The 27,752-nt window shown below is 32.7% G+C and overlaps 1 protein-coding gene across 1 annotated transcript in view; it reads left to right on the top strand.

Moving 5' to 3' along the window:
- RB1CC1 (RB1 inducible coiled-coil 1) overlaps window positions 1–27,752 on the top strand; it is an 80,699-nt gene that overhangs the window by 27,704 nt on the left and 25,243 nt on the right. Inside the window, exons 3-15 of the mRNA XM_011359199.2 lie at window positions 375–493; window positions 1,723–1,849; window positions 2,030–2,200; window positions 4,681–4,883; window positions 6,189–6,615; window positions 10,956–11,126; window positions 16,700–16,884; window positions 17,051–17,237; window positions 17,320–17,401; window positions 17,673–17,734; window positions 19,022–19,125; window positions 19,524–19,650; window positions 19,741–21,641. Of these exons, the coding sequence (XP_011357501.1) occupies window positions 423–493; window positions 1,723–1,849; window positions 2,030–2,200; window positions 4,681–4,883; window positions 6,189–6,615; window positions 10,956–11,126; window positions 16,700–16,884; window positions 17,051–17,237; window positions 17,320–17,401; window positions 17,673–17,734; window positions 19,022–19,125; window positions 19,524–19,650; window positions 19,741–21,641 (3,818 nt within the window). The 5' untranslated portion in view covers window positions 375–422. The remainder of the gene's footprint in view (window positions 1–374; window positions 494–1,722; window positions 1,850–2,029; window positions 2,201–4,680; window positions 4,884–6,188; window positions 6,616–10,955; window positions 11,127–16,699; window positions 16,885–17,050; window positions 17,238–17,319; window positions 17,402–17,672; window positions 17,735–19,021; window positions 19,126–19,523; window positions 19,651–19,740; window positions 21,642–27,752) is intronic.

The raw sequence follows: 27,752 nt of genomic DNA, 5'->3' as shown, positions 1-27,752 counted from the left end.
TGTTATAAGGAAAAAGTGGAGGAAGAACTTTTGGAGTTAGGTGTTTGACCAAATTTTTATTTTTGATTTTAGTTTGATTCTTAATTTCGAGTGGTACATGAAAACAGTATGAAGTGTACACATAACTTTTTAACCACTGACCTCTTTCTTTGTTATTTTTCCATGGTACAACAGTTAATACTTTTCGCTAGTCTCATTACTGTTTGTTTTTAAATGGCAAATTTACTGAATTGTCCAGTTAGCCATCTTAAACATAAAAAACTTTTTTTTTTTTTTTATTTTTGTAGCACGACTGTGCTGTGTCTTATGTGAGGGAGTTTGTATTTGCAGTTGTGTTTGTAACTTTGACCACTTTTCTTGTCTGTTTCTTTTAGTAACCCTATCGGAGTGTGAAGTATAAGCTCACAGAATCCAGAGAAATCATGAAGTTATATGTATTTCTGGTTAACACTGGAACTACCCTAACATTTGACACTGAACTTACAGTGCAAACGTGAGCTGTATTTTAATTTTTCTCATCAGCTTTGCATTTTGTGCAAGCAAGTTATAATGAACTATTTGGTTTTAAGAAAACTGTTCTTTCGTTAATAGGAGTAGTGATATGGCAAGTCTTAAATATTTCATCCCAGTTTCTTTTTCAAAAATGCTTCAGTTAAAATCATTAAGTTGTGCTTTTTCTGTTGGTATGACTGTGTTATTTATAATAAACAACTTACCCACAAACAAACATACTGATTTCAAACCAAAGCTGTCAAATAGAAGCAAGTTTTCATACCTGATTGCTATTCTAAGTTTCATAGGACATTGCTAAGGGAATTATTGCTAGATATGTAAAGCAGCATGTATCAATCCTGTGTTTTTTGATGATTTGTTTTTATTCTCTTGTATGAATAGAGACAATAATGTTTTGCTAATGAGAGAATAAAATCAGTTTAATATTTTTAGCCCACTTAGGGACTCATATGTCTAATAATTCTCCAGCTGTGCAGGGATTTCATATATTTACTAATGAATACCTCCTTCTTATATTTGTGAGAAATGGAGAGGAAAGATATATATATTTTGAGGCCAAACAGGAAGGAAATAGAAATAGCAAATGTTTCCAAATCTGCTTATATTTTTATAGTAGTCATAATAGCAAAGACTTACTAGCAATGGAGAATAAATAGACTGACACTGAAAATATTATAAATAATTTGAAATTAATAACCTCAAAAGTGACATTGTGAAATTATTTTCTTTTTTAGAAGTTCTAGTTCTTATAAAATACAATTTTACCTGTAAAGGAATAGTAAGGATAAGATAAGGAAACAATTTTCAAAGATAAGGAAATAATTTTCAGATGGTTTAGACAGTATAGTTTTTGTAATGTGATATGGAGATTTTAATACACGTCCGAGGATTTTAACAGATTTGATGCTAATTTGAGCACATTCCTTTGAAACATTATATGATGAGCACAAAAATAAACATGTCTACTGTTCTGTATTTCATAGACTCACTTTTAGATGTACACGTGGGTGATTTATTCACCTAAGGTCAGGCAGTTAATTATGAAATCCAGTTTCAGAGATAAGAAGCTTATATTTTTATAGTTTTGGTGGAAAACCTAATAGTGAAATTCATTAATCTATTAAATATTTTTATGTTGTGCTATTTTGATAATAAAAATGTTTGTCAATGAAATGAAAATAACTGATTTTTTTTACCTTTTTATTTAAGTGTGACAGACCTTAAGCATGCCATTCATAGCAAATATAAGATTGCTATTCAGCACCAGGTGCTGGTAGTCAATGGAGGAGAATGCATGGCTGCAGATAGAAGAGTGTGTACCTACAGTGCTGGGACGGTAGGTGTCCAAGAGCCCTTTCATTCAGACATGCTCAAACTTCACATGAGATAGAGAATTGGGAACTCTATTCAAAAGTAAGGTTTATCTGCTTCATATATTGAGGGCAGTGTGCATGTTCAGTATTTGTAATATTTTACTTCAGTTTTTTTTTTTTTTTTGCATTTTTTACTTCTATAGGACACAAATCCAATTTTTCTTTTTAACAAAGAAATGATCTTATGTGAACTTCCACCTGCTATTCCTAAAACTACCTTTTCAACAGAAAATGACATGGAAATAAAAGTTGAAGAGTCTCTTATGATGCCTGCAGTTTTTCACACTGTTGCTTCAAGGACACAGCTTGCAGTGGTAAGATATAAATAATTATTTTTTGAGATATGATAACTTTATATTTAGTATAATTTAAAATTAAAAATTGACATATTTAACAAAATGAAGTCTTATTCATGTACTTACTGATATTTTTATGTTTATTAACTTATTAGGCATCAGTGAACATTCTAACAAATTGATTACTCCTAAAAGCATAAAATCTAAATAGCAAAGTAGTCTAAATTACAGAATAAGCATGCAAAAAAAACATGAAAAAAATAATACTTTTTTGGAAAAAATATTTTGTGGTCAGTATGTCTGGTTTTTAAATTTCAGAATCATACATTGTTTTTCATTCTGTGTTAAACAATGACAAAATCTTAGAGTGGAAAGCGGTCTTAAATATGATTTGTTCAACTTCTTTCATAAACGATGGTATATGACTCTTGATCATTGCTTTAATCAGTAAGTACCTATGTTAGAATAGGCATAGAGAACTTAAGTAACTATTAAAAATGTGATTCTTTTTCCTATATTCATAATTGGGTCCTGGAGGAAAAGCAGGTTTCTTTCCAATACACACCTCTCATATTGCTGTTTACAGCCTCCATGGATTGTTTGCCAATCATTGGATTTCTCCTTTTACTTGTTAGTACTTTATTGTAATACTGACTCTAAGCTATCAGTAGTAAGACACACTTTACCTTCAGAAAATGAAAAAAATGTTCTTTTAAAATAAACCAAACAGTAATATTTGCCTTTTACAAAAAATAAATTAATGAAATTATAAATTATTATTAAGTGTTAACATTTGCTTTTTTTAGTAACTATCCTAGCATTTTGTTTTACTATAATATGTACATTTGTGAAACTACCCCATTTTTCACATAGGATACAACATAAAAAGAGAATAATCTCATCTCTCTGGAACATACTTACTAAGCATTAAAAACTCCAGAAATGTTTTTGAGTAGCCAGAATTACTTTTAAAAACACAAAGTTTATAAGTAGAATTTATATAGTAGAGTCCTTTAGATTTGTTTTAGGATTATTAACAAAGCGAGAATATTGGTGTACAAATAAACTAGTAAAACGTTTGGCTACACGATTGCATGCTATTTAAAAAGTAATAAAGTTTTGATTTAGTTGAGAAATATAGATACTTCACATTAGTAGAAAAATGTAATGTTAGATAAAAAATTAAAGGATGATGAAATAGAATATATAATTTTAAGTGATTAGAGAGAAATAAAAAGAACAAATAAAACTAAACAAAGGCATATTAAAACATTACATTGAAAAAAATTTAAAAATTGATAGACATAGAACTAGTAGGTGAATGTTGAAAAAATAAAAACAGCAGTATTAATATCTGACAAAGTTAAAGCATTAAACAGAACAAAGTGAAATCAATAAGTCAGAAATTGTGAAAAAGTTAAGTCAAATCTGTATTTGCCTACTAACACAGGCTAAATGATAATAATTCCAGGAGAACTTAATAAAACATAATATTCCATAATATGTTTCTAAACAAAATATGGTATATACATATAATGGAATATCATATAGCCTTAAACTGGAAGGAAATTACGATGCAACTGCAATATAGATGAACCCTGAGGAAAATATGCTAAGTGAAATAAGCCAAACACTAAAGGACAAATATTGTATGATTCCCAAGTATATGAGGTATCTAGAATAGTCCGATTCGTAAGAGATTCAAAGTAGAATAGTGGTTACCCTGCTTCTGGTAGAATAGAATTTAAATGTGTTAATAACTGTTCTCCATATCTAACTAGGTTTCTTTTAAAGGACACCTCATAGATTATATGTGTGTGTGTGTGTGTGTGTGTATATATAACATAATAGGTGGTAAGATTTCTGTGTATGATGATAAAATGCAAATCTTTCAAAATACTGATAGATACTTTTGACAGTTATTGCTGAATCAGTTACAAGTGATTTTTTTCATATAATAGTATAAATATAGAAAATTCACATTATAAACCCAGCATCCTGCTTTTTAAATTTAATACTGTGTATTGATCTTTCCACATATTATATACAAAAATATTTCATCTTATATAATGCTATATAAATTTCATCGTATAAATATAAATTTTTGATAGACGTTGAGGTTTCTATTTCATTTTATGGTATTTAAATAAAAAAATCTTTTCGTGTTCTTTGTTTAATCTCTTATAGGATAAATTCCGAGAAGAGGAAGCACTGTCAAATGATAGATACTTTTGACAGTTATTGCTGAATTGCCCTCTGTAGATTCTCTACCAGTGTATACTTCTAGCAGTAAAGAATTAGGTGTTTCTCTTCCTCCACTATCACAGCAACAAGCAGGAACAATAAGATAAAATAAAACATTCCCTTAGCAATGCTTTCTTTAAAATGTGTTTAGAATGCATTTATGTGTATATGTAAGTACATATATGGGAATATGTACACAGAAACATACCGTCTTTTATTGTGTGTGTGTTTTTTTTTTTTTTTCCCCCCAATAGGAAATGTATGAAGTTGCCAAGAAGCTTAGCTCTTTCTGTGAAAGTCTAGTCCATGATGAACATCTTCAGCACCAAGGCTGGGCTGCAATCATGGCCAATCTGGAGGACTGTTCAAATTCATACCAAAAGCTACTTTTCAAGTTTGAAAATATTTATTCAAATTATCTGCAATCCATAGAAGACATCAAGTTAAAACTTACTCAGTATGTGTGCCATTAAAATGGATAATATTGTTTGTTTAAAATGTCTTTGCAATTTTAGTGATTAATATTATTTCTGATAGGCAATATACTTATAATTGAGGTTTATTTTTTGAGACTTTTATGACTTTTATAGACTCTAAAATTATGATCAGTTTTACACACATTTTATGGATCTCCCACATTTCTTTTTCTTGTTTTCTTCCAAGAATCTTTGCCTTCTCTTTCCCTGCCTCCAACTATCCAATAAAGTAAAGGTAAAATAAAAAAATAACACATCTAATGGAAAAAGAAAAGTTTTCAAATATTAGCAATCGAGGAAAATTTTATTTTCTTTTTTAAATGTTGTCATACGATGTAGGCTTGCTAAGATGGAAAAAGCCATCGTGTTCTAGCTCTCACTTAAATGGTTTACTGGTTCTTTACATATAAGCACATCTGCTACCTTTTGCTTCTTTTTAAAAAGGGCTATAATGGATATAAAAATATAGTAATGATTCATGAATGTAGCCCTTTGTCGTGTGTGTGTGTGTGTGTGTGTGTGTGTGTGTGTGTGTGTGTGTGTGTGGTGTGTGTGTAGGCTTTTTGTTTTTTGCGTTCATTTATATGGTTTTTGTATTTTTGTATTACCTTGAATTAGAAGGACATTCTTTTTTTCATTCATTCAAGTGAAATTTATAAAATCAAGTTTCTCTGTTTTGTGGAATGAATCCTTAGAAGATTTTGGCCTCAAGTTGACAATGGGATAAATCTTGAGAAAGGAGAGATGATTAAGACTAGAAATACCTTTTAAAAGTTTATATAAAAACCTAGTCACTTTTTTTAGAGATTTCTGTTATATATGATAATTTAATGTAAGAGCCTGAATGCCTTTTAACAACTTCTACCTGTTTGTTTATTTTCAGGGTGTGATAAATGTAAGAGTTACAATAATGTATATTAGGATTGTTAATTTTATTCTGTGCTTTCAGTATATCAGAAATTCTTGATTGACTTAAAGACCAAAAATTATACTTCTGCTAGGGACTGCTATGGTAAATCTTTTGTAAATTTGAATTTCTTATACCTTAAGGTTTGATAAAAAACAAGTGTTCACTTGTTTAGGATAAACTGCCAACTTTTACTATAGAATAGAATTTAAATGTGTTGATAACTCTTCTCCCTATCTAACTAGGTTTCTTTTAAAGAGCACCTCGTAGATTACTATAAACATTTCTGTATATGATGATAAAATGCTAATCTTTCAAAATGTTAATCTCTAATTAGAGCTGTCCTGTTTTGTTACTGACAGATCTTTTGCATTTTAAGTTTAGGAACTGCGGTTTCAGTAATGGCCAAGATCCCACTGTTGGAGTGCCTAACCAGACATAGTTACAGGGAATGTTTGGGAAGACTGGATTCTCTACCTGAACATGAGGGATCAGAAAAGTCTGAGATGAAAACCTCCACTGAACTGGTGCTCTCTCCTGATACGCCGAGAACAACTAACAAATCCTTATTAACCTCACTTCACAAGTCAGTGGAACACGTAGCCCCAGATACCACAGATGCTGAAGGAGGAAAAGAAATTAGAGAATCTTGTCATAGTACTGTCCAGCAGGATGAAACTTTAGTAGATGCTAAAGAAGGAGATCTGCCTTTTTTTAATGTTTCTTTGTTAGACTGGATAAATGTTCAGGATAGACCTAATGATGTGGAGTCATTGGTCAGGAAGTGCTTTGATTCCATGAGCAGGGTAAGTGGTGTTAATTTGGTACTCTTCGTCATTTTAACTCTTTACAGTTATATTATTTATACTAAATATTCTCTATAATGGGAGAATGAATAGTATCTTATAGTAAAAATAGAATCTTGGAGTAAAAGATAAAATTTTGTTTTTGTTTTTACAGTTAAATATTTATTTTTTACACTGAGAATAATTTTTTTTCCAGTGCATTCCTTGTTTTTTAAAGTAGACAAATCGATCAAACCATTTCACCAATAAATGTATCAGTTATCCAATAAATTATCCAATTACCAAATTACCGAAATAATCAATTATCCAATTACTCAATTATCCAGTTATCCCATGATTCAATCAGAGAATGATTTACATTCAGTGAAATACACATTTTCTTGTGTGGTTAGTTCATGGAGTAACCACCATATAAAAGAAGACATTGAACATTTCCATCTCCCAGAAAATTCCTGTCTGCCTCTTTCTAACCACCACTGCCCCCCTCAAGAGGTAACCTTTTTCTGACTTAAAAAAAAAAAAAAGAAATATTAAATACTGCATATGCCTGAGATATTTTTAAATCAGAACTTAAACATTGTGTTTTTAGTTATATTTTGTAATTCTAGTGAGCCTCTGTGTTGGATTAATAAATTCTCCCCCAAATACACTTACAAAAACTTTTAAACCTGCGGAATAAATGCCTCTTCAAATCTGATCCATAAGCCTATGGAAAATCTTTAAGCCAGAAAGGAAGTTGATGGGGCACATGTTTCAGTGATACAGAAATACAAAATAATATTTTAAAGGCTGCTGTTATCTAAAGGTAATTGGCAGAATAGTTAAACTTTTTTCAAAGGGTACTGAATTTGAAAAGAGACTTGATCTTTGGTTATTGAGAGAAAGGCAGCACATTGTCTGGAATGTCTGGAAAATTGCACATGCCTTAAGTTATAAGATAGTAAAATGGAAAATGTAAAAATAAATTCTCGGTTTCTTTATAAATCTTTCAATATTCATTTCCTTGATGACATCCTTTAGCATAGGCATTTCATTTTAACCATTTCTTATTTGTCATCAAAGAAAGTTTCAATTAAGACATTTGCCAGGACAGGAGAGTATAATAATATGTTATGCAAAGATTAGTGCCAAAAATGAGTAAGAAGTTCCCTTATAAATTACTGACATTTTAGTAGCCTAAGCATTTCATCTATGATTGTGGAAAGTCAACCACATGATTGTGATTAGAATAATTGAGGTATCATTATTTTTTTTAATAATTCTGCATGAGTCAGAGAATAGAGCTATAGACTGAGGAGAATCACTGTTTTAAAGGCTTGAAATTGATTTTTTTGCTTGCATATTTAAATGAAATCTAACAGAGCCATTAGTTTTATTCATTTTGTATGACAAGAGGGAAGAAACAATCTTTTTCTGTCTTAATGAAAAATTCACAGGAATTTATACCTACAGAAAACAGAAGTTAGCTATAGTATTTTTACTAGGAGATCACATTATTGACTTCTCAAAGGTTAATGGTTGCTTTCATAGGACATAGCAGTAATATCTGAAGTCTGCTATTTTACATGGCCATTTTATTGTGAGAGCAAAATATAAACTTTTATTTGGTTGTACTCATTTGTTATAGAATTAGTTAACATGGTTCAAAATAATAACTAATGTAGTACTCTTGTTAGATTAAAAAATATTATTTGCTCAAAAGCAATGAAAATCTATCTTGTAGAATTTGTTTACATATTTATGCTTTTATCTTACACAATATGTTATGTTCTGTTAATGGGATATACCACATAATAAATAGCACTTTGCCATGATGTTTTTATTAGATTAATATTTTTCTCGTCTCAGTAGTTTTATGTATTTATTCTTGATACAACTAGTGCCATTCTAAAGATAATTGATTGAGCTGAGTATGGGATTTCTCTCTCATCAGAATGCCTTCTTTTTATCTCACATAGTTTTCTAAAATAAGCTGACCTACTTGATTATCTGATAGCAGTAACACTATTTGCTGATGAATTACCTACCAAGGTTTGGTGTTCTATAAAAGCAAATTCTCTTTAAAGCCATTATTTTTACAGGCTAATCCTCATTTCAGCAGTGTTTGTAATGTGTATTTCCAGCTGCAAAAATCAAATACCTTTTTCAAGAAAGTAGTCAAGATATAGGTGTTGTAGAACTTGCATAAGATTTAGAATCATAAGGGCTCAAATCTTGGCACTGATTCATTTATTACTTCTGTCATCCATAAGTTATTTAAATCCTCTATTTCATAATATTTATGTAGATTGATAGATGCTAATTTAATGAACTATTCCTTTTTCTATGCTAACGCATCAAGAAAAATTTAGAATTGTTGCAAATATGTGAAAATATGTATTTTCTTAGATTGTAATTGTGTTCAACTTAGAACGACTCTTGGATATTCTCTTTGAGGTTATACTGTAAAAAGACAGACTGATTTGCTGATGATTAATAACTGGAGGCATGTACATTTAGTACATTTCTAAGCTGTCCAGAATAATACGAGTATAATTTATTGAATCCTGACTTAGTATTTCATACAGAAGACTTGTAATTTTATTGGAATATTATTGTTTGCTCTATTGTAGGTGGGGTGGGTTTAGGGGTGGGATGGGAAGAATGGCAAGGGTAAGAAAATTTGTATAGTTTCTTCTCTTCTAAGACAACAACAATGTTAATCTTTGTATAATGTTAAGGAAAGAGCCTAATAGTAAAAAATTAGTGTAGCACTGTCTTTAATTATTAAAATTTTGCTAAATAATTGCTTATTAATATGTATAACCTATATTTAGTGATTTACTAAATTTTCCTCAATATTTGTCAGTGTAGTTATGTTGTACTTTCAGTGAGTTATGAATACAGAGACATCATAATCAGGAGCCCTGCTTTTGGATTCGCTTTTACTTCTTTAAAGCATTACTATGTTAAGTCTATGTATAGTTGTAATTCAAGTTGGAAATTTGAATCTATTTTAGCCATCTCTTTTAGCCCTTTATCACCCTAATGATTTACAGGTAGTCTTTGGTTTGTGAAATATTTTGGATTAGAAATGTGTGCACATTAGACTCACCACAAAATTGAGAAAAGTGAGAAAATGTTCATATGCGCAAGTTTTAGTTAATACACTGCAAAACAAGTGCTGCTTGTATTTAAAGAATGGCTTTGTTAACTTTTCTCATGGTGTTAGAAATGTAGCCTCCAATGGAATAATTTAGTTTTAACTGTTTTTATGTTCTCTGTGTACCAGACACTGTACATAAAACATAATTTACAGTCCTTTTGACTATGGAGATCAGGAAAAGCATTATGAAGGAGGTAGTATTTGATTAGGATCCTTACAAAGAGGCAGAGATGGAGTTAAAGAGCTAGGCTGGACGATCTGGGTAAATGAAGATCAGAGCTAGAGAAACACAGGGTTTGTCTGGATGTAGTAGGCAATTCACTTTCAAAAGAAGGGAATCCTGGAAGGATTTATTGGTATCAAATCAATGAAGCCTTTACTGTAATTCTATGGTTTTTTTGGATGACATTGTGGGCAGAAGGAAGTCATTTAGAATTTCAACAGAAGTTGTGCTGAAGTCATACAAGGAAAAGTAAAAATGGGCTAAACACTGATTCCTTCTGGTTCAGCTATATTTATGGATTAGATGGGAAAAAGAGCCAAAGGAGGGTACTGTGAAGGAACCCCCAAGGTAATGCCCGAAAGTTTCTCAAGTTTGGAACAAAGTTCTCTTCAATGATAAATGTACATAAGAGCCCCAAGTAAAATGAGGTCATTGGTGACCTTTGGCTGAATGTTTTTTATGGATAGTACATACAAAAAGACTGACAGTATAAAGTATTCTTTCAAGGGAAAGGGGAAAGTGTAGTTGATTCATTTCCTCAGTTCCTTGAGAAGATAAGAGACCAAGATATTTCCAGGAGGGAGGTGAGTTGAAGATGTTATGTTTTAGAGGGAAGTTAGATTGATAATACAGTTAATGACCAAATAATGTGTTTTAGTATTTAACTCTGCTTTACTTCATAAGACCTTGAAAATAGCATTTTCTTTGGGATATTGAGAATTGAATGATTTGTGACATTGGTCAAAAGGTATAATTCCTGAAACTATATTATTAGTATATTTCAATATAATCAGTAATAATTGTTTTATTAACATAATTATCCTGTTTTTGACCTTCTTATGAAAAGAAAACTTAGATTTTCCATACTTTTGCTTTTCTACATTTTTCTCTGAAGCTATTATCAAAATAGTGTGAAATACATTTTAAACTATTAACTGAAAACTTATTCATATGCATGTCTTTGTCATTTAGCTTGATCCAAGGATTATTCGACCATTTATAGTAGAATGCCGTCAGACTATTGCCAAACTTGATAATCAGAATATGAAAGCCATTAAAGGACTCGAGGACCGGCTGTACGCTCTGGATCAGATGATTGCTAGCTGTGGCCGACTGGTGAATGAGCAGAAAGAACTTGCTCAGGTGCATATTTCACACTTCTCTCAGGAAAAGGAATTCATAGCTTTTTTATACAAGTATTTTATGTGCAACATCCATTTAGTGTGCACCACGTTTTCACGTCATCCTTGAATATTGTTAATTTAGTATTACTGTTTCCATGTAATCTTAATAGGATAAAATAAACTGATCTGAGGCTATTTTAGATGACTACTGAAAGATAAACCATGAAAATGCTGTGAGCAGCTGGGAAAGAAACATTGAAAGAACTTGATAAAGCAGTCATTATATTAAACATCTGAGTACCTCCTAGTCTCTTCTCAAAAAAATTTAAAAGAAAAAATGAAATTTATAGAGTACAGAAGGAAAATATGAAATTTTGAAGAATTTAATTAATTCTTAAGTTTTCGGTCTAATTTAATGCAATGTTCCAAGAACTCTGTTGTCAAATCAGATTTATCACCAAAGGAAGGCAATGGCGTTATGAAGAGGGATTAACCCCCCACCCGTGCCCAATGCTGGTGACTTTGTTTAGGTAAAGACGGCTTTGTCCTCTGCCCATCCTGGCAAGTACTCTGGGGAAACAGCCTGTAGCAAAAGTCGACTTTTCATACACGCTTTCTTCTGCTAGTACTTTCCCTCTACATGTATTCTTTCATTAGAATATATGAATAACCATTTTAATGGGTACAAATGTATAAGTTCCTGATTGAATTCATCTTGTAATTTCTAGACTCTCTTCTTTTTTCTCCTGATTTTGGATCCAGCCACATTACTTACTGTGAACTGAATTTCTTGTCTTTTAGCACTGACTGGAACACGGATCCAAAAGGGCTGAGTAGTTGTAGTAGTGCATGTCCTTATTTAATTCCTATTCTATAGAAAGTGGCCAACATTTCACCATTATAATGTTTGTAGTAGGTTTTTTCTTTCGTTTAGTAGAAACCGTTTTTCAGATTAAGAAAGTTATATTCTATTTCAAATCTTGAACCATCCTTGGATTCTTGGAATAAACTCAATGTGGCCATAATATGTATATTTTTTAATGTATTTCTGGATTTAGATTAACTGAATTATGTCAACTTGTATGTGTGTATTTTTCATTTGTTATGTATATGTCAAGTTTTGGTATCAGGATTTTTAAGGCCTCAAAGTAAGTTGAGACATCTTTTAATTGACACATTTAGTTCACCTATTTATTGTAATTATTGAGTATTTGTCTTTAATCATTTCTGATTTTTCTTCTATTTTTCTTTTAATTCTGTTCATTTTTTTCTCTTTTGCCTTATTTTTATTTAAAAAATTTTTTTTTTAGTTACGTATTTTATTTTTCATGTTGTCTTCTTTCCTTTAAATAGTATTTGATGTATTAAAGTCTAATATACATGAAAATATCCTTTAGTATTTCATTTTAGTGGCAAATTCAGTTTTTATCATTTGAAGATCTTCTTTAATCACCTTTGTTTCTGAAGGGTATTTTCTTCATATAGAATTCTAGGTTCTTAGCCATTTGCTTTCAGCACTATGTTTGGTTTCTTTTTCAGCAGTTTTACTACGACATGACGAGGTTTGGCCTTCTTTGTATTGCTTCTTCATTGGCCTTGTAGTACTACTTGAATCTGTGGCTTAATGACTTAAGTTATTTGGGAAAGTCCCCAATCAGTTTCTCTGCAAATCTTGTCTTTGTTTTACTCTTTCCTTTCTTCATTGGTTCCACTTATACATATATTAGACCTTTCACCTCGTCCTTTCCATTTACCCTTATTTTCAGTATTTTTTTTTATCATTATATGTATGTTTTATTCCAGATATTTTCTTTTGACCTAACAGTTTACATTAATTTTCAGATTTTTTTTCTAGCTTTGAAGCTGCTAAATCTATCTATTGATTTGATATTTTTATTCTTTATTTTTATCTCTACCTTTTTAGTTTGGTGTTTTTATATAGCTTCAATTGTCTACCAAGACATTCAGTGTTATCATCTCTTTGATCACATAAAGCATATGTAGTTTGAAGTCTGTTAACTTCATTACCTGTGTCTATGTGTCTGTATGTTTTCTGTTTTTCCTCATAGTTTTAATTCATGTGGTCTTGACTTTTTCTGTGCCTGATTAATTTTGGTAAGAAAAATGAGAAATATGTGGCCTAGGATAACATTTTCTTACAGAAAGAATTTGTTTGTTTTCGGCATATGGCAGTGGCACTTATAATCTTATATCACCTTAATCCAGTTTCAAAGATTTAGGTGACTGGAAGTTGGTCTTCCAGTCCTTATGATGGCCAAGTCTACTTTAGTAGACTCTGTTTCTAAGGAGATAACTTTTTAGGGGTACAAATGCAAAGTATGTTCCATTGTTGTATTCCTTGACTGGAACTAGTCTGTGATTTCTTATTTTCTAGTTCCATGAGAAGCTATCAGAAGGATTGCTGATCTTACTCTTAGCCTTAAGCTCCTCTTCATGAATAAGCACTTATCTCTAGGACATTCTCAGTTACCTTACTCATCTCTCTGTGTTTCTTCCTTCTAGATCCTGGCCCTTTCACTATATTTTACTCCTTCACTGCTTCCTTAGATCTCCATTAACTAATGCCACAGGAGGTTTGGTCTACATTACCATTACATCACAATCTTCCATTATTAAGACATAACTCTGAATTCTTGACCTTTTGCTTCTCCAACATCATTCTCTTTTAACCCTCCATAATGAATCAAACAGTTTATTTAACTGAACTTTCTTTGTTGGTCATTTAGGTGGTTTCCATTTTTCCTTATTACAGATACTGTTTTAATATCCCAATACATCTTTATGTGTACGTTCTAGTATTTTTTAGGCACAATCTTCAATAATAGCATTGCTAGACTAGGGTATTTGTGTATTTTAAATGTTAGTTGATAATTTTATACCTTCCTTAAAGGAAAAATTGATCAATACCCCAAGTAATTAATGAGAAGAGTAATTTCCTTTTTACCAGTGTTTGCCATGTATTTCCTCTGAATTGTCATTTGCCAAATTTCCTTTAGGCTAATCGTTTTGTTAGAATTTATTATATATACTCTGGATAATCCTTTGTCTCTTATAAATAATATAGATTCTATCTTTGTTGATAGTGGTAAGATTGTTATACAGAAATTTTTAATTTTGACATAGTCAAATATACTTAGTTATTTTTTTCCCTTTTTTTTTACCCCATTGTTTTTTTTTATTTTCCGGTTTTTTTTGGACTTTTTTTTCGGTTTGATTAACCCAGGGTTTCCGTTTTTTTTTTTTTGGTTTTTTTTTTTTTTTTTTTGGGCTTGCGGTTTTTTTGTTTTTTAAAAAATATTGCTAATGTTTCTACTGTAGTTAGGTTACAGTGAATGGATTTACATTTGATCGCATTTAAAAAAAAATATTTCCAATGTTAACCTCAGATCTATTGGATTCAGCAAATGAAGCTTTGTCATGCAAGGATAAGTCATTTCTCTGAGAGTGTACCTGCTGCGATGAAGGGAGTTATAGTACTTTCTCATTTTCTTAAAGTAATAGAAGAAGCATTTCTCTTAGAGTTGAGCCTTTCTTGTTTGCTTTCCAGGCCTTGACCCTTAAAGCTTCTGGAAACCAAACTCAAATAAAATTTAGTAGACATTCCCTATACGGTTCATGTGAAAATTATAAAACTAATTCTTGATGTCTTGTAATCAAAGGAGTGCCCTGTTTAAGCATCTTCTCTCCCCCCAATTTGTTTGCAGCTTTTGCTGGTGTTTTAAACTGAAGTGATAGCTCATAGAATTACCTTTTAGAACACCTTATCCTAACTGGAAATAATATTCTTACTCTTTAAAAAGAATTTTCTCCCTGAAGTAGTATAGTCCTTATAGACTTTAAGAGACAAATACTCATTTAATTATTTTTTAGTTACTATTTCTTGGTATCCCTACGTACTTCTTAGTATCAGTGTGTTTAGAAATCATCTTGCTTACCTAGTTACATATTGAGAACAAAATTGTAAAATAGACAGAAATTGAGGCCTTAAGATAGATGAATTTCAACTGGGCTTGCTTGAGTGTATCTGGCTGTGAGAGATTGGATGAGATTATTTTCATGGTGTTCATGAGAGATGGGGGACAACCTATTGGAGTTAGGTAGTATGTGGTCATTGGAGCAACTTTTCACTCATGTATCATTATGTGTTTGGCTGCCAGTGGATTACAGAGTCAAGGTTTTTAACTGAAACATCATTTCCACAAGCATGTTTTTTCTAATCAAGCAGTCTTGATCAGATCAGGTGTATTTTCTCTTAGAATGTTGTCCTTAGAAATATGTTTTTGATGTCAGTAAATTCTTTATTACTGGTCTAGAGTTTAGATTTGGGGATTGCTTCTATATTTTTCTTGGATTCAGTAAAAATAATTGAAAACCTATTAAGACTTTCACAAAGGAGATAAAAGCATCTTGTTATTTTTAATAGATTGTTACAGAAAAAGTCTAGCCACATTTGAGCATATAGCATATTGAAAGAAGAGTAAAATATAAAGTTACTGTTGAAATTGTCTTATTTCCATACATTGAACCATTCTGACTTAATTTTAAATAAACATTTAAATATTTTCATGATTTTTGGAAAAACGAAACAGAAAAGAGAGAGTACTACTAGAAAGTAGGAAGACACACTTGCTGTCCCTTGCTGATCAATATGATCACACCTTAGGATAATTATTTATAGTAGCATTTATGGCAGTCAGATGAATGTGCAAATCAAAACATAACATATTAATTATTTAGTAAATAGAGTAAGAAAAAATACCTATAAGCACAACAACAATACTTAGTAATAACCTCATCAAGAAATTATCAAAGAGCTTACAGTCTCTTTGGACATATTTTTAGGTGTTTGCTGTTGAGTTTTCATTTGGATGATTATGTGTACAAAAGAAGACTTTTGGCACATCTGTCTAAATTTATAGCCTAAATACAGTGCCTACTTAAAATGATGTAAAGTTCACCTGTGAAAATAAATGAGTAAAGATAACTAAGAAAAAAGTATACTTTTTCTACCACATAATAAAATGCTTTAAAATTACACAGTTTAGTCATCGTTCTAAAAACAGCACAAAATATATATGTCAGTGGAACAAAATATAGTCCAGAAATAATAGAGTAATGACTTTCCAATAAAGTGCAAAGTCAATTGATTGTTTTTTATTTGGGAAGGTATAAAATATGCTATTGAATATCATTGGCCAAGATTAAATCAGTTATTATTTTTCATGGCTTAAAATCAGTGACCATGTTTTATTTAATGTCATGTTCTGACCCATGCGTAGTAGGAGTCTAGACAGACAAACAGGTTCTAGTTTTAATTTGGCTATTAAATGTGTACTTGGATAAGTTACCTTATCTTCCTGGGTTTCAGTTTTTTTCTATCCTAAAAATGAAACATAGATGAGCATAGATTTCTTAAAAACTGAATCTTTTGCTATGACCACATCAACCACATTCAAAAATGTAGGAGATTCTGATAGTAGAATAGTTCTTGTTGAACGAATTTTCCTCCTAAATGAATGTTCATGTTTCTCACGAATAAAGTTAATATCCTTTAAATATTTTCTCTCAAAGGGATTTTTAGCTAATCAGATGAGAGCTGAAAACTTGAAGGATGCATCTGTATTACCTGATTTATGCTTAAGTCATGCAAATCAGTTGATGATTATGTTGCAAAATCATAGAAAACTGTTGGATATTAAACAGAAGTGTACCACTGCTAAACAAGAACTAGCAACTAACCTACATGTTAGACTGAAGTAAGTGATTCTATTTTATCTAATTTAGGATGTTTAGAGTTGACATTTTTTATTTCTTTCAAATGATAGAATATTTTTCTCTTATCACTATATTGAAATGATTGATTGAATAACTTGGGATTCCATTATTTTTATAGAGTTTGTATGTCACAATGTCATTCTGTAGGTGGTGTTGCTTTGTAATGCTTCATGCTGATCAAGATGGAGAGAAATTGCAGGCTTTGCTCCGCCTCGTAATAGAGCTGTTGGAAAGAGTCAAAATTGTTGAAGCTCTTAGTACAGTTCCTCAGATGTACTGCTTAGCTGTTGTTGAGGTTGTAAGGAGAAAAATGTTCATAAAACACTACAGAGAGGTATGTAAGTTAAATTCTATTTTAAATGTGTATAAGTCTTAATTAATTGGTGTGCGATATTAACAAGCATTGTTCCTCTTAGTGGGCTGGTGCTTTAGTCAAAGATGGAAAGCGATTATATGAAGCTGAAAAGTCAAAAAGGGAATCTTTTGGAAAATTATTTAGTAAGTATTCTTCATTAATAACTTAAATTTATTTTTAAGTAAAAAATACTGTTCTTATTTTATAGATATGAATGTAGCATATAGCATCTGTGTGATTTTAATCACCATTATAATCTATAGACACACCTTTTAAGATCTGTAGGGTGAATACCTTGTTAAATATGAAGAATTGTCAATATTTTTCAAAAACTAGAGGATTTTTTTTTGTTGCTGTTATTTTTTACCTTAAATAAAGGTATAAAATAACCATATTGTTAATTTCTTTACACAGGGAAGTCTTTTTTAAGAAATCGTCTGTTTAGAGGATTGGACTCCTGGCCCCCATCCTTTTGTGTATGTATTTCCTAACTATTACTAAATTCTATATGTTTAAACCTTTATTTCAGAAGTAGAGATATTTATCAGAAAAATTTTTTTTTTATCAACATAAAAAATGTTTTTGGCTTTAAAACTTTAAGATATATTCATAGTTTTTGATCAAGAGTCTTCATAACACAGGAGGATAAGTCTTATTATACAGTTAAGATTGATAAGAATAGGTTCTCTTATTCTTATTTTGTCTTTCTCTACCTTTTTCCTCTTTCTTTTCTTTCTCTTCCTTGCCTTGCCTTCCTTTTTCTCCTGTCCCCTCCCATTTTCTTCCCCTTTCATTCTCTTGCCCACCTACCTACCCACCCTCCCCCTTTGTTTTATTTATGTTTTGACAAAGCAATTAGAGTGACCCCTCAGGCAGTCTTTATTGAAACCACGAAAAATAAGTTGGATATATTCCTAAACCAGATACCACAGTCAAAGAAGTTTAGGAAATGCTGTAAATTTATTGCTTGCTTGTTTGTTTTCTCTTCAGACATAACTCATTAGCTATTAAACATGTTTTTGTGTTGCAGGATTTCTTAGGGCTTTTAAATGTGTGTATTTTTTAATATCTAAGAATGAGTGATAGAATTTATCACTCATTCTTCATTAAACCCTGTTTAATGAAGAGCATCTTGGCATTTCTAAATCTGTTTTAGTAATGATTGAAACAATTGGAGTTATTTCAAAAGGTACATTTCTTGGCAGTATTATAAAAAAGTGATAGGACTTACCAGATATATATTTTTAAAGATGCTGAAATTGACTAAGAGCTTGTATTTAGAAAAGTCAAGTGAATGGAAAGGAAGTGTTACATGGGATCAAATAGTTTTTACTATGTTAAAACAATAAGGCATGCTAAAAGGTAATAGGAATAGATATAGGTCTACGGCTAGAGAGAGCTTCATGGTCAGGGAAAAATTTGGGAATAGTCTGCATATTAGTGAAACAAACAATTCCTTAATGTCGATGGGAATGTTAGAATTCCCATGAAAAGATGGTGGGAACAGTGAAGGTCAGGAACAAACACATCAGTTGATCATCAACAACTTGTGTGTCCCAGTTATTTAAGACTCAGGAAAGTAGTACACCACGTTATTGAATAGTCTTTCATTTTTAATTTATTATTTTACTCTATTAAATGTTAATAGATCACTTGAAGCATTTTTGCTTATTTGTGTTACTGAATTTGATTATAATAGGAAACCATTTATAAATTTGTCCTGTATATTTTTTGGTAAATAATAATTATTTTTTTTTGTACAGACACAGAAGCCTCGAAAGTTTGATTGTGAACTTCCAGATATTTCATTAAAAGATTTACAGTTTCTGCAATCATTTTGTCCTTCAGAAGTTCAGCCATTCCTCAGGTAAATGTAAATATTTTCAACTTTAGATATCACTTTATAATGTTTTCATTATTCTGGAACTGTGGAAAGTAGCACCAACAGTCTTAGGAGATGCTAGAATAGAGAACTATTTTATGTTAGACTGTCTCCTATGGCTTCTTTGGGAAATACCTGGGAAATTAAAAAATGGTGAGAAAAATTAATCTTACATGTAATTTTTTTCTAGTAGTCACTCTGTATACTATGGAAGATTTCTAATTTATCACTTTGATGATTATATCTTAGGCTTCTTTACTATTTCTGGTATTGATTGAGAGTGGATGATAATGCAATAGTTTTTTTTGACATCAGTTAAAATATTTGGTTTTACTTACTCATCTTTTCTTTAAGAAATCTAATTTGATTACATTCTGTTTCAGGGTTCCCTTACTGTGTGACTTCGAACCTCTACACCAGCATGTACTTGCTCTACATAATTTGGTAAAAGCAGCACAAAGTTTGGATGAAATGTCACAGACCATTACAGATCTACTGAGTGAACAAAAGGCAAATTAAGTTCTTTCAAGTGGTTCACTTTATTAGTGTAAAATGTTTATGTTGCTGCAGCTGTATAAGCCTATACCTCTTTTTTTCCAGGTATCCATAAGTCAGACATCCCCACAGTCAGCTTCCTCACCAAGGATAGAAAGTGCAACAGGAATTACAACTACTACCTCACCAAGAACTCCTCCTCCACTCACCGTTCAGGATCCCTTATGTCCTGCAGTATGTCCCTTAGAAGAATTGTCTCCAGATAGCATTGACGCACATACATTTGATTTTGAAACTATTCCCCATCCAAACATCGAACAGACTATTCACCAAGCTTCATTAGACTTGGATTCATTAGCAGAAAGTCCTGAATCGGATTTTATGTCTGCTGTGAATGAGTTTGTAATAGAAGAAAATTTATCATCTCCTAATCCTATAAGTGATCCACAAAGTCCGGAAATGATGGTGGAATCACTTTATTCATCAGTTATCAATGCAATAGACAGTAGACGTATGCAGGATACAAATATATGTGGTAAAGAGGATTCAGGAGATCATGTTTCTCTAAATGTCCAATTGGAAAAATGTAGGGCTGTTGCCCAAGACTCACAATTCACCATACAAACCATTAAGGAGGACCTTTGCCAGTTTAGAACATTTGTACAAAAAGAACAGTGTGACTTCTCAAATTCTTTAAAATGTACAGCAGTAGAAATAAGAAACATTATCGAAAAGGTAAAATATTCTCTGGAAATAACACTAAATGAAAAACATCAAAAAGAACTACAGTCTTTAAAAAGTGAATATGAAGGTAGACTTGAAGCACTAATAAAGGAGCGTGAAGAAAATGAAAATAAAATTAAGAAGCTTAAAGGAGACTTAGTATGCCTTGAAGAGGTTTTACAGAATAAAGATAATGAATTTGCTTTGGTTAAACATGAAAAAGAAGCAGTCATCTGCCTGCAGAATGAAAAAGACCAGAAGTTATTAGAGATGGAAAATGTAATGCACACTCAGAATTGTGAAATTAAAGAACTGAAAGAGTCACGGGAGTTAGTGTTAGAAGACTTAAAAAAGCTCCATGTTGAAAATGATGAGAAGATCCAATTGTTGAGGGCAGAACTTCAGAGCTTAGAGGAAAGTCATCTAAAGGAATTAGAGGACACTCTGCATGTCAGGCACACACAGGAGTTCGAGAAAGTTATGACAGACCATAAAGTATCTTTGGAGAAATTAAAAGACGAAAATCAACAAAAAGTCAATCAGATACAAGAGTCACATGCCACAATTATCCAGGAAAAAGAACAACAGCTACAGGATTTAAAACTCAAGGTTTCTGATTTGTCAGACATGAGATGTAAGTTAGAGGTTGAACTTGCATTGAAGGAAGCAGAAACTGATGAAATAAAAATTTTGCTCGAAGAAAGCAGAGCCCAGCAGAAGGAGACCTTAAAATCTCTCCTTGATCAAGAGACGGAAAATTTTAGAACAGAGATAAGTAAACTAAACCAAAAGATTCAGGATAATAATGAAAATTATCAGGTGGGCTTGGCAGAGCTAAGAACTTTAATGACAATTGAAAAAGATCAGTGCATTTCAGAGTTAATTAGTAGACATGAAGAAGAATCTAATGTGCTTAAAGCTGAATTAAACAAAGTAACATCATTGCATCACCAAGCATTTGAAATAGAAAAAAGCCTGAAAGAAGAAATAGTTGAACTGCGGAGTAAATTGGACTCAGAATTAAGTGCTCTTGAAAAACAAAAAGATGAAAAAATCACTCAACAAGAAGAGAAGTATAAAGCTATTATCCAGAAACTTGAAAAAGACAAAGAGAAATTTATCATGAACCAAGAACAAGACAGAGAACAGTTAATTCAGAAGCTTAATTGTGAAAAAGAAGAAGCTATTCAGACTGCCCTAAAAGAATTTAAATTGGACAGAGAAGCTGTTGAAAAAGAGTTATTAGAAAAAGTTAAACATCTTGAGAATCAAATAGTGAAAAGGTAAGAATTAACTTCAGTCTATAATTGTAAAATTAAAATATTGTTGATTCAGGTTTCAATTTTGTGTTACCACAGTACCTTGATTTACTCACTATCTTAAGTAAATGTAGCAGTTGAGATATTCTTATGAAGTAAAAACTTTTTAAATAGTTAATGTTTCTTGCAAACATTTTGAAAATAACACTACATAAATCCATGAGTGGCTTTTAAAAATGGATTAATATTTCAGATTTCTAGAGAAATGATTTTTTTTGAAAATTTAAATGTTTTCAGGAACTCTTTTTTTCTTTTTTAACTTATAAATTTCCTTCTTTGGTTTATTTAAAGCTTTTTCCCCAAATTCTTCATTTGAAAATTACTTATTTTTATTTTCCCTTAAATTGTGTATGCATGTACAAAAGATAAGTTTCCTCTTAGTAGAGTTTAATAAAGGCTGAGTCCTAGATTGGGGCCATATAGTTTCATCATTGTTATTGTCTTGATATTACAATTTTAGTTATTTCCTTGGTGGTTCAAAAGATAATGTTTTTAAACTCCAGGTTTTATACAGTCATAGCCTTTTTTTTTTTTTTTTTTTGCAATTTTATTATTTTCATTAACTGATGTTACTACCTTTTGAGCAGAGAAAATGATCTTTAGTTTTTCTACTCTTTAAAATTTATTTAGGGGTTTCGTGACCTAATAAACACTTTCTAAAACATTATCAATTAGTTCTATCATTAATTCTTCCAAGTGAATATATTTATAGGTGTACATTCATTATATATTTTAACCTCTGTTTCTTGCCTTAACTTTTATATAGTCTCTTGTGATTGACTCTCCTGTGTAATACTCTCATATTGGTGTACAATTAAACTTCTGTTTTGAAAACAAACTATGTATTCTGGGGGATTTAGAGGATTTAATATAGGAATTACAGAGCTGGGGGAGCTAAGGTCCAAGGAGTCACTGCTGAAGGCCAGGAAAGCTCTAAGTGAAATATGAGGATAAAGAGACACTAAAGTACCCACCAAAGCTGATCGTTTCCATGGCTTCCAGGGAAGCTGCTGCAACATTCAAGAATCTCTTCAAAGCCCTAATGCTATGACTCAGTCTGCAGCATGCAATGTGTAGTTCTCATTCACTTGACAGTAAACTACTGTGAAACTACATTTGGATACAGCCACCTCTGGAGAGTAAGCCTCAGCTGCTTTTCTACTTTCCAAATCTTGCACGTGTTCCCTTTATAACTTAAAGTTATAAAGGGAATTCTAGAGAATATAGAATCTGCATTACAGTGCAGGTGAGATTCTGGAAAAGATATAAGAGCAATGGTAAGATGAAAACAATCTAGCACTGTATACCTTGTTTTAAACTGAGTAATTTTACACATTACTCATATTGAACTTTCAAATAAAGACACTTACACTGTCATGTTTCTGTCTAACGTGATTCAGCTTATATTCCTTATGTCACCTCAGGTAGCCTCACCTCTTCAAAAGGTGAGACTCAAACTTTTGTCAGTCTAGCCATCCTAGAGTGAACATATTGACTGATGTTCATTCATTTTCTGCACAGACACAATCTCTCTTTGACATTCTGTAAGTTAAATGGTGAAATATAGGGTAAACTACCATTATCACAACACATTTTACATACTAGGGGAATGGGAGAAGGGAAAAACGAAAAATTGATTAATATACACAGGCTTAATTACTAGTTTTTATTTCTGTAATTGGCCTTGTAACTCTGGTAGATTTTTATAGCTTCCTTCTATTACCCCTTTATTTTTTACCTTAGACATTACCTCAGCTGATTTTACATCTTGATTTGAAGGATCATTAATGATCCTTCCTACATTAAGTTTCTGTAGTTTTTCCTTTGACTCATTATCATTGGACACAGCAGTGCCAAGACACACTCTAGAAAAGCCTCTGAGTTTCAGTAATAATATTCCTCCCTGCCCTTGTATAGGAGAAACTGTTTCCCATTGATAATTAAGTTTGGTTATATCAGTACGTACCACAGCCACCTCTTTTGTTGGTTCAGTGGCATGAGGAGCCCTGATTAGCCAAGTGGCAGTTTAAGCTTCCAGTTCAGTGGGACCCTGATTGTATCTCCTGGTAAGGGAATTCTTTTTAGGGGAGGTAAATCTGCCATATATATCGGTATGGCTCAAGTTGTTGGGATGGGAAGCAGAATTTTTGCTAATGGCTCATGAGGTAAAAGAGTAGTTATTCCAGTTTCTATCCTCAGTTCTCCAACCTATGTATTCTGTGGGAGAATTAGTCTCACAAAATGTCTAGTTCAGAGCATGTACTGCATTCTTTACCCTCACCATGCAAAATGTCACCCATCTAGTACCGTAACGAAGTTTTAAATAATTTGATCCACAATTGAATCAAGCCAGCAGCTTTAGGGATTGGCATATGTGGTAAGATCGGTGACTTACATGGCATGAGGCTATAGCCACACACCTTTCACTGTAAAATAAAATCTCCTCTTTAGAAGCAATTCTGGTGGAATGCCATAGCAGTGAATAAGGCATGTTAGTTCAGGAATTGTGTTTTTTGCAGAAATATTGTGAGTAGGGGAAGTAAATCTATATGGAGAATAATGAACTGTTTTTGTGAGGACATGTTACTGTTTTTTTTCTAATGATGGAAATAGTCAAGTATAGTCGACTTGTCACTAAGTGTCTGGCTAGTCTCCGAGGGAGGACTACAACTTCGGGAGCTCAGAGTTAGTTACTAGATGTATGGAAATCCATGTTGCTGAGCCCATATGTAACCTTACTTCCTGCCTCTGGACAGTTTGTTTGTTAGAACTTCGAATAGGACTGGTGTGGCTGCCTAAAGAATTTGATATTCACAGAACACAACTTGCGTATCTCGTTATTATGACGTTCCTCCCAGTGGGACCTAATATACATATATATCCTCATACTTTGTGCCTATTTCAAAAGTTTTATTTGAATTTCTCTTCTGTAATCTCCTTGTCACCAGATTTAAATCTCCTTTCTTCTCAGTCCCTCACTATCCTCCAAGCCTTTGGCCATTCTCCATGAGTCACTGTAGATCTATATCCCTGGCCATTTCTCCTAGGCATCTTCAAGTATACTGCTTGACATGTTGCCACTGGGAAGATTTCCCTTCACTAATGTTCTTCAGGATTACTCCTCAGTGAGATGCTAATACTTAACCTCTGCTTTTGAACAGTGTCAGTATATCACGGAGAATTATCAGGAAACCAGGTCTGCAAATTTTTCCCCCTCATAGTGAATGCAGTAGTTGTGATGAAGAGAAAGAAAGAGATGTAGCAAGAGTAAGTACCTTGGAAACCTGAACCTCTTGTTTGAGCTCTATTCTGGATATGCCACTTCTACTGGATGATGGAGTACTGCTACGTATACCCAGCTTCACGGGTTGATGAATAAGATAACATGATGGGCAGCTCAGGTCGCATGGTAACTTGGGAGACCATGATCAGTCTTTCAATCTCGATGCAGATCCAGTAGCAAGCCATTTTACAAAATCCTAGGGGTCTCAACTGTGATTCTCCTAGAGGACTTGCCAAAAGCTCCATGCAGTATTCATTTCTGCTGTAGATACTTGAGATATCTGCTGGGAAATATGGCCCAAGTGGCAGAGCAACTGGCATGTTAGTGTTGACTTATTGTAGAGGGCCTCTTGCTTCAGACCTTAAACAGAACAGGCAGCCTTAAAAGTTTTTTGGTAAAGGAGTCATGGTAGCATACACACATGTACTACATATTGTGTCCAAAATTCAAAGATGCCCATCTAGCAGCAGCTTGTCTCTTCTCCTTAGAGGGAACATCTCACATCCCCAGACCACTGAATACTTAGAAATTTTTCTGTGCTGACAAGCTCCTGAATTTTCATGGTCTTTACCACTCACTCTCTGGCACTTAGGTGTCTTGCCCTGGTAAGCCCAGGTAATTGCTGCTTCCTGTTTACTAGGTCTAGGGAGTATATTGCCATAAATATGTTAGATTAGTGTGATATCTTGAGAAATAGCAAAAAGACTAATAACCCTGCCAACTAGGTTTTAGCTGAGCAACTAGAGAGTTGATACAGCCCAGAGATAAGAGTGAAAGCATATTACTGTCCCTGTAGGAAAATTCATATTGCTGCTTGTCTACACCAGGGGTTGACAAACCATGTGTGGGCTGCGGAAATCTAACCCACTGCTTGTTCTGGTCAGTAGAGCTATATTGGAATACAGAGGTAGAGATGCTCATTCCTTTACCTTTTGCCTGTGGCTGCTTTTGGCAGAATTGAGTACTGACTGGGATTATCTATCTAATATTTTTACTATTTGTCCCCCACGCCTGCAAAACAAACAGAAAAACTTGTCAACCCTGGTCTATGCTAATAGGCATAGAGGGGGAAGAAATCACCAAATCAGTGGCTACATGTCATGTGGTTGTGGCTTTGTTGATTTGCTCCAGTAAAGCGGGCATATTGAAATAGCAGATTTACTGGAGTTACTACCCATTTAAATTTATAATCCATTACATGTTTTTAGGTGTTTTCTGCAGGACACATACTTAAGTTGAGATAAGAATGTAATAGAAATCTCTCCCTTGTATCATTTGAAGTGAGAGTTTGAAGGATTTTACTTTGTTCTTTCTACCATAATAGTCCTCATTCTATATGTGAAGGGACCAACAGGGATTCCCCAACGGTTGCTTTTGTGTCTGTTTTACTATAGATTCTGGATATAAGGAGATATAGTGCGGGAGCCACTGGGCTCAAACTCCGCTTACCACCTCACTGTCAGTAATCCAGTCGAGCACAGTGGCATTAGAATCCCCTCAGAGCCAATGCTCAGTAGTCCTCCAAAATTGGTTAATTGACTTCCCTGAGTACACACTCAGCCTGGAAAATGACTACAGGTGCTTCTGGTGAAGGCTAGAAAGAACGCCTAACAATGTGAAGTTTGGGCATTGTAGTTGGTGACTGACTCAGGTCATGGAATTGGATGAGGGATGATGAGTGAGTCTTGATTTGCGTTAGCTCTGAAAAGTTTGCTCTCTGAACACGATATCAAGTTTTTTAAAAACACTTTTAAGAAGCCTTTATCAGCCAATTTTCTATGGCCTTAGGGACAGCCATTGCCAGAGATCTTTCTGTGTCAAACCTGATTACTGCTCTGGCAGTGCTGCCAATAATGGCACCACATATAATGGTTAAGTGTCAGTAATTGGCCTCTATCACTCCTGGAATGACGGAATTTTTCCCATTATGTTCATGGAATTTCAGTGGTTTCATCTTCCTTCGCTATCCCTGTTTTGCAGAGCACCACTGCAGAGCCAGGTTGTTTTTCTCAAAGCCTTGGTGAAGGGAGTAGTCTCTGGCCCCTCCCAGGGTACACGTAATAAATCTCTTCCAGTATGCCTATCACCATCGTTCTTTGGATACCTTCCTCTAGACCAACGGTCAGTTAATTTGTTCTTTAAAGGGACAGATAGTAAATATTTTAGGATTTGCTGATCATATGTAGTCTTTACATTTTTTTCCGTGTGTGTAAAAAACAAGAGTATGTTTTTCTAACTTTGGTCTCAGTACCTTTTTACACACTCAAAAATTATTGAGGACTGCAGTTATTTTTTATATGGATTATATCTATCAATATTTTCTGTATGAGAAATTAAAACAAATTTAAAAAATGTTTAGTCATTTTAAAATAATAAATCTACGTGTTAGCATAAGTAAGATTTTTTAATGAAAACTTGCCTACGGTGAAAATTAATGAGACAAGTTGCATTGTTTTATATATTTGCAAATCTGTGTTTGGCTTAGTGGGTTCTCATTGCTACTTCTACATCCAATCTATTGTAGTATATTTTGCTCGAAGTATATGGAAAATCCAATCTTTTACTTATATGGACTTGGAAAGAGAGGTGTGTCTAAGTTGCTTTTTCAGATAATTGTGGATATTTTTCCTTGACACTAAGTCAGAATGCAACAAATGATCATTTCTTTTTCATTGTGGAATATAAATCCTTGTCAGTGGATTTTTTTATACTCTTTATGCTAATATCCATTGAACTATGTTGCACTTTGAATGGATATTTTACCCATGCATGATTTTATAGCCCAGTGAATT

This window comes from Pteropus vampyrus, unplaced genomic scaffold (assembly GCF_000151845.1).
Source record: "Pteropus vampyrus isolate Shadow unplaced genomic scaffold, Pvam_2.0 Scaffold45, whole genome shotgun sequence".
Taxonomy (NCBI): domain Eukaryota; kingdom Metazoa; phylum Chordata; class Mammalia; order Chiroptera; family Pteropodidae; genus Pteropus; species Pteropus vampyrus.
This window is presented reverse-complemented; position numbering and strand designations above follow the sequence as displayed.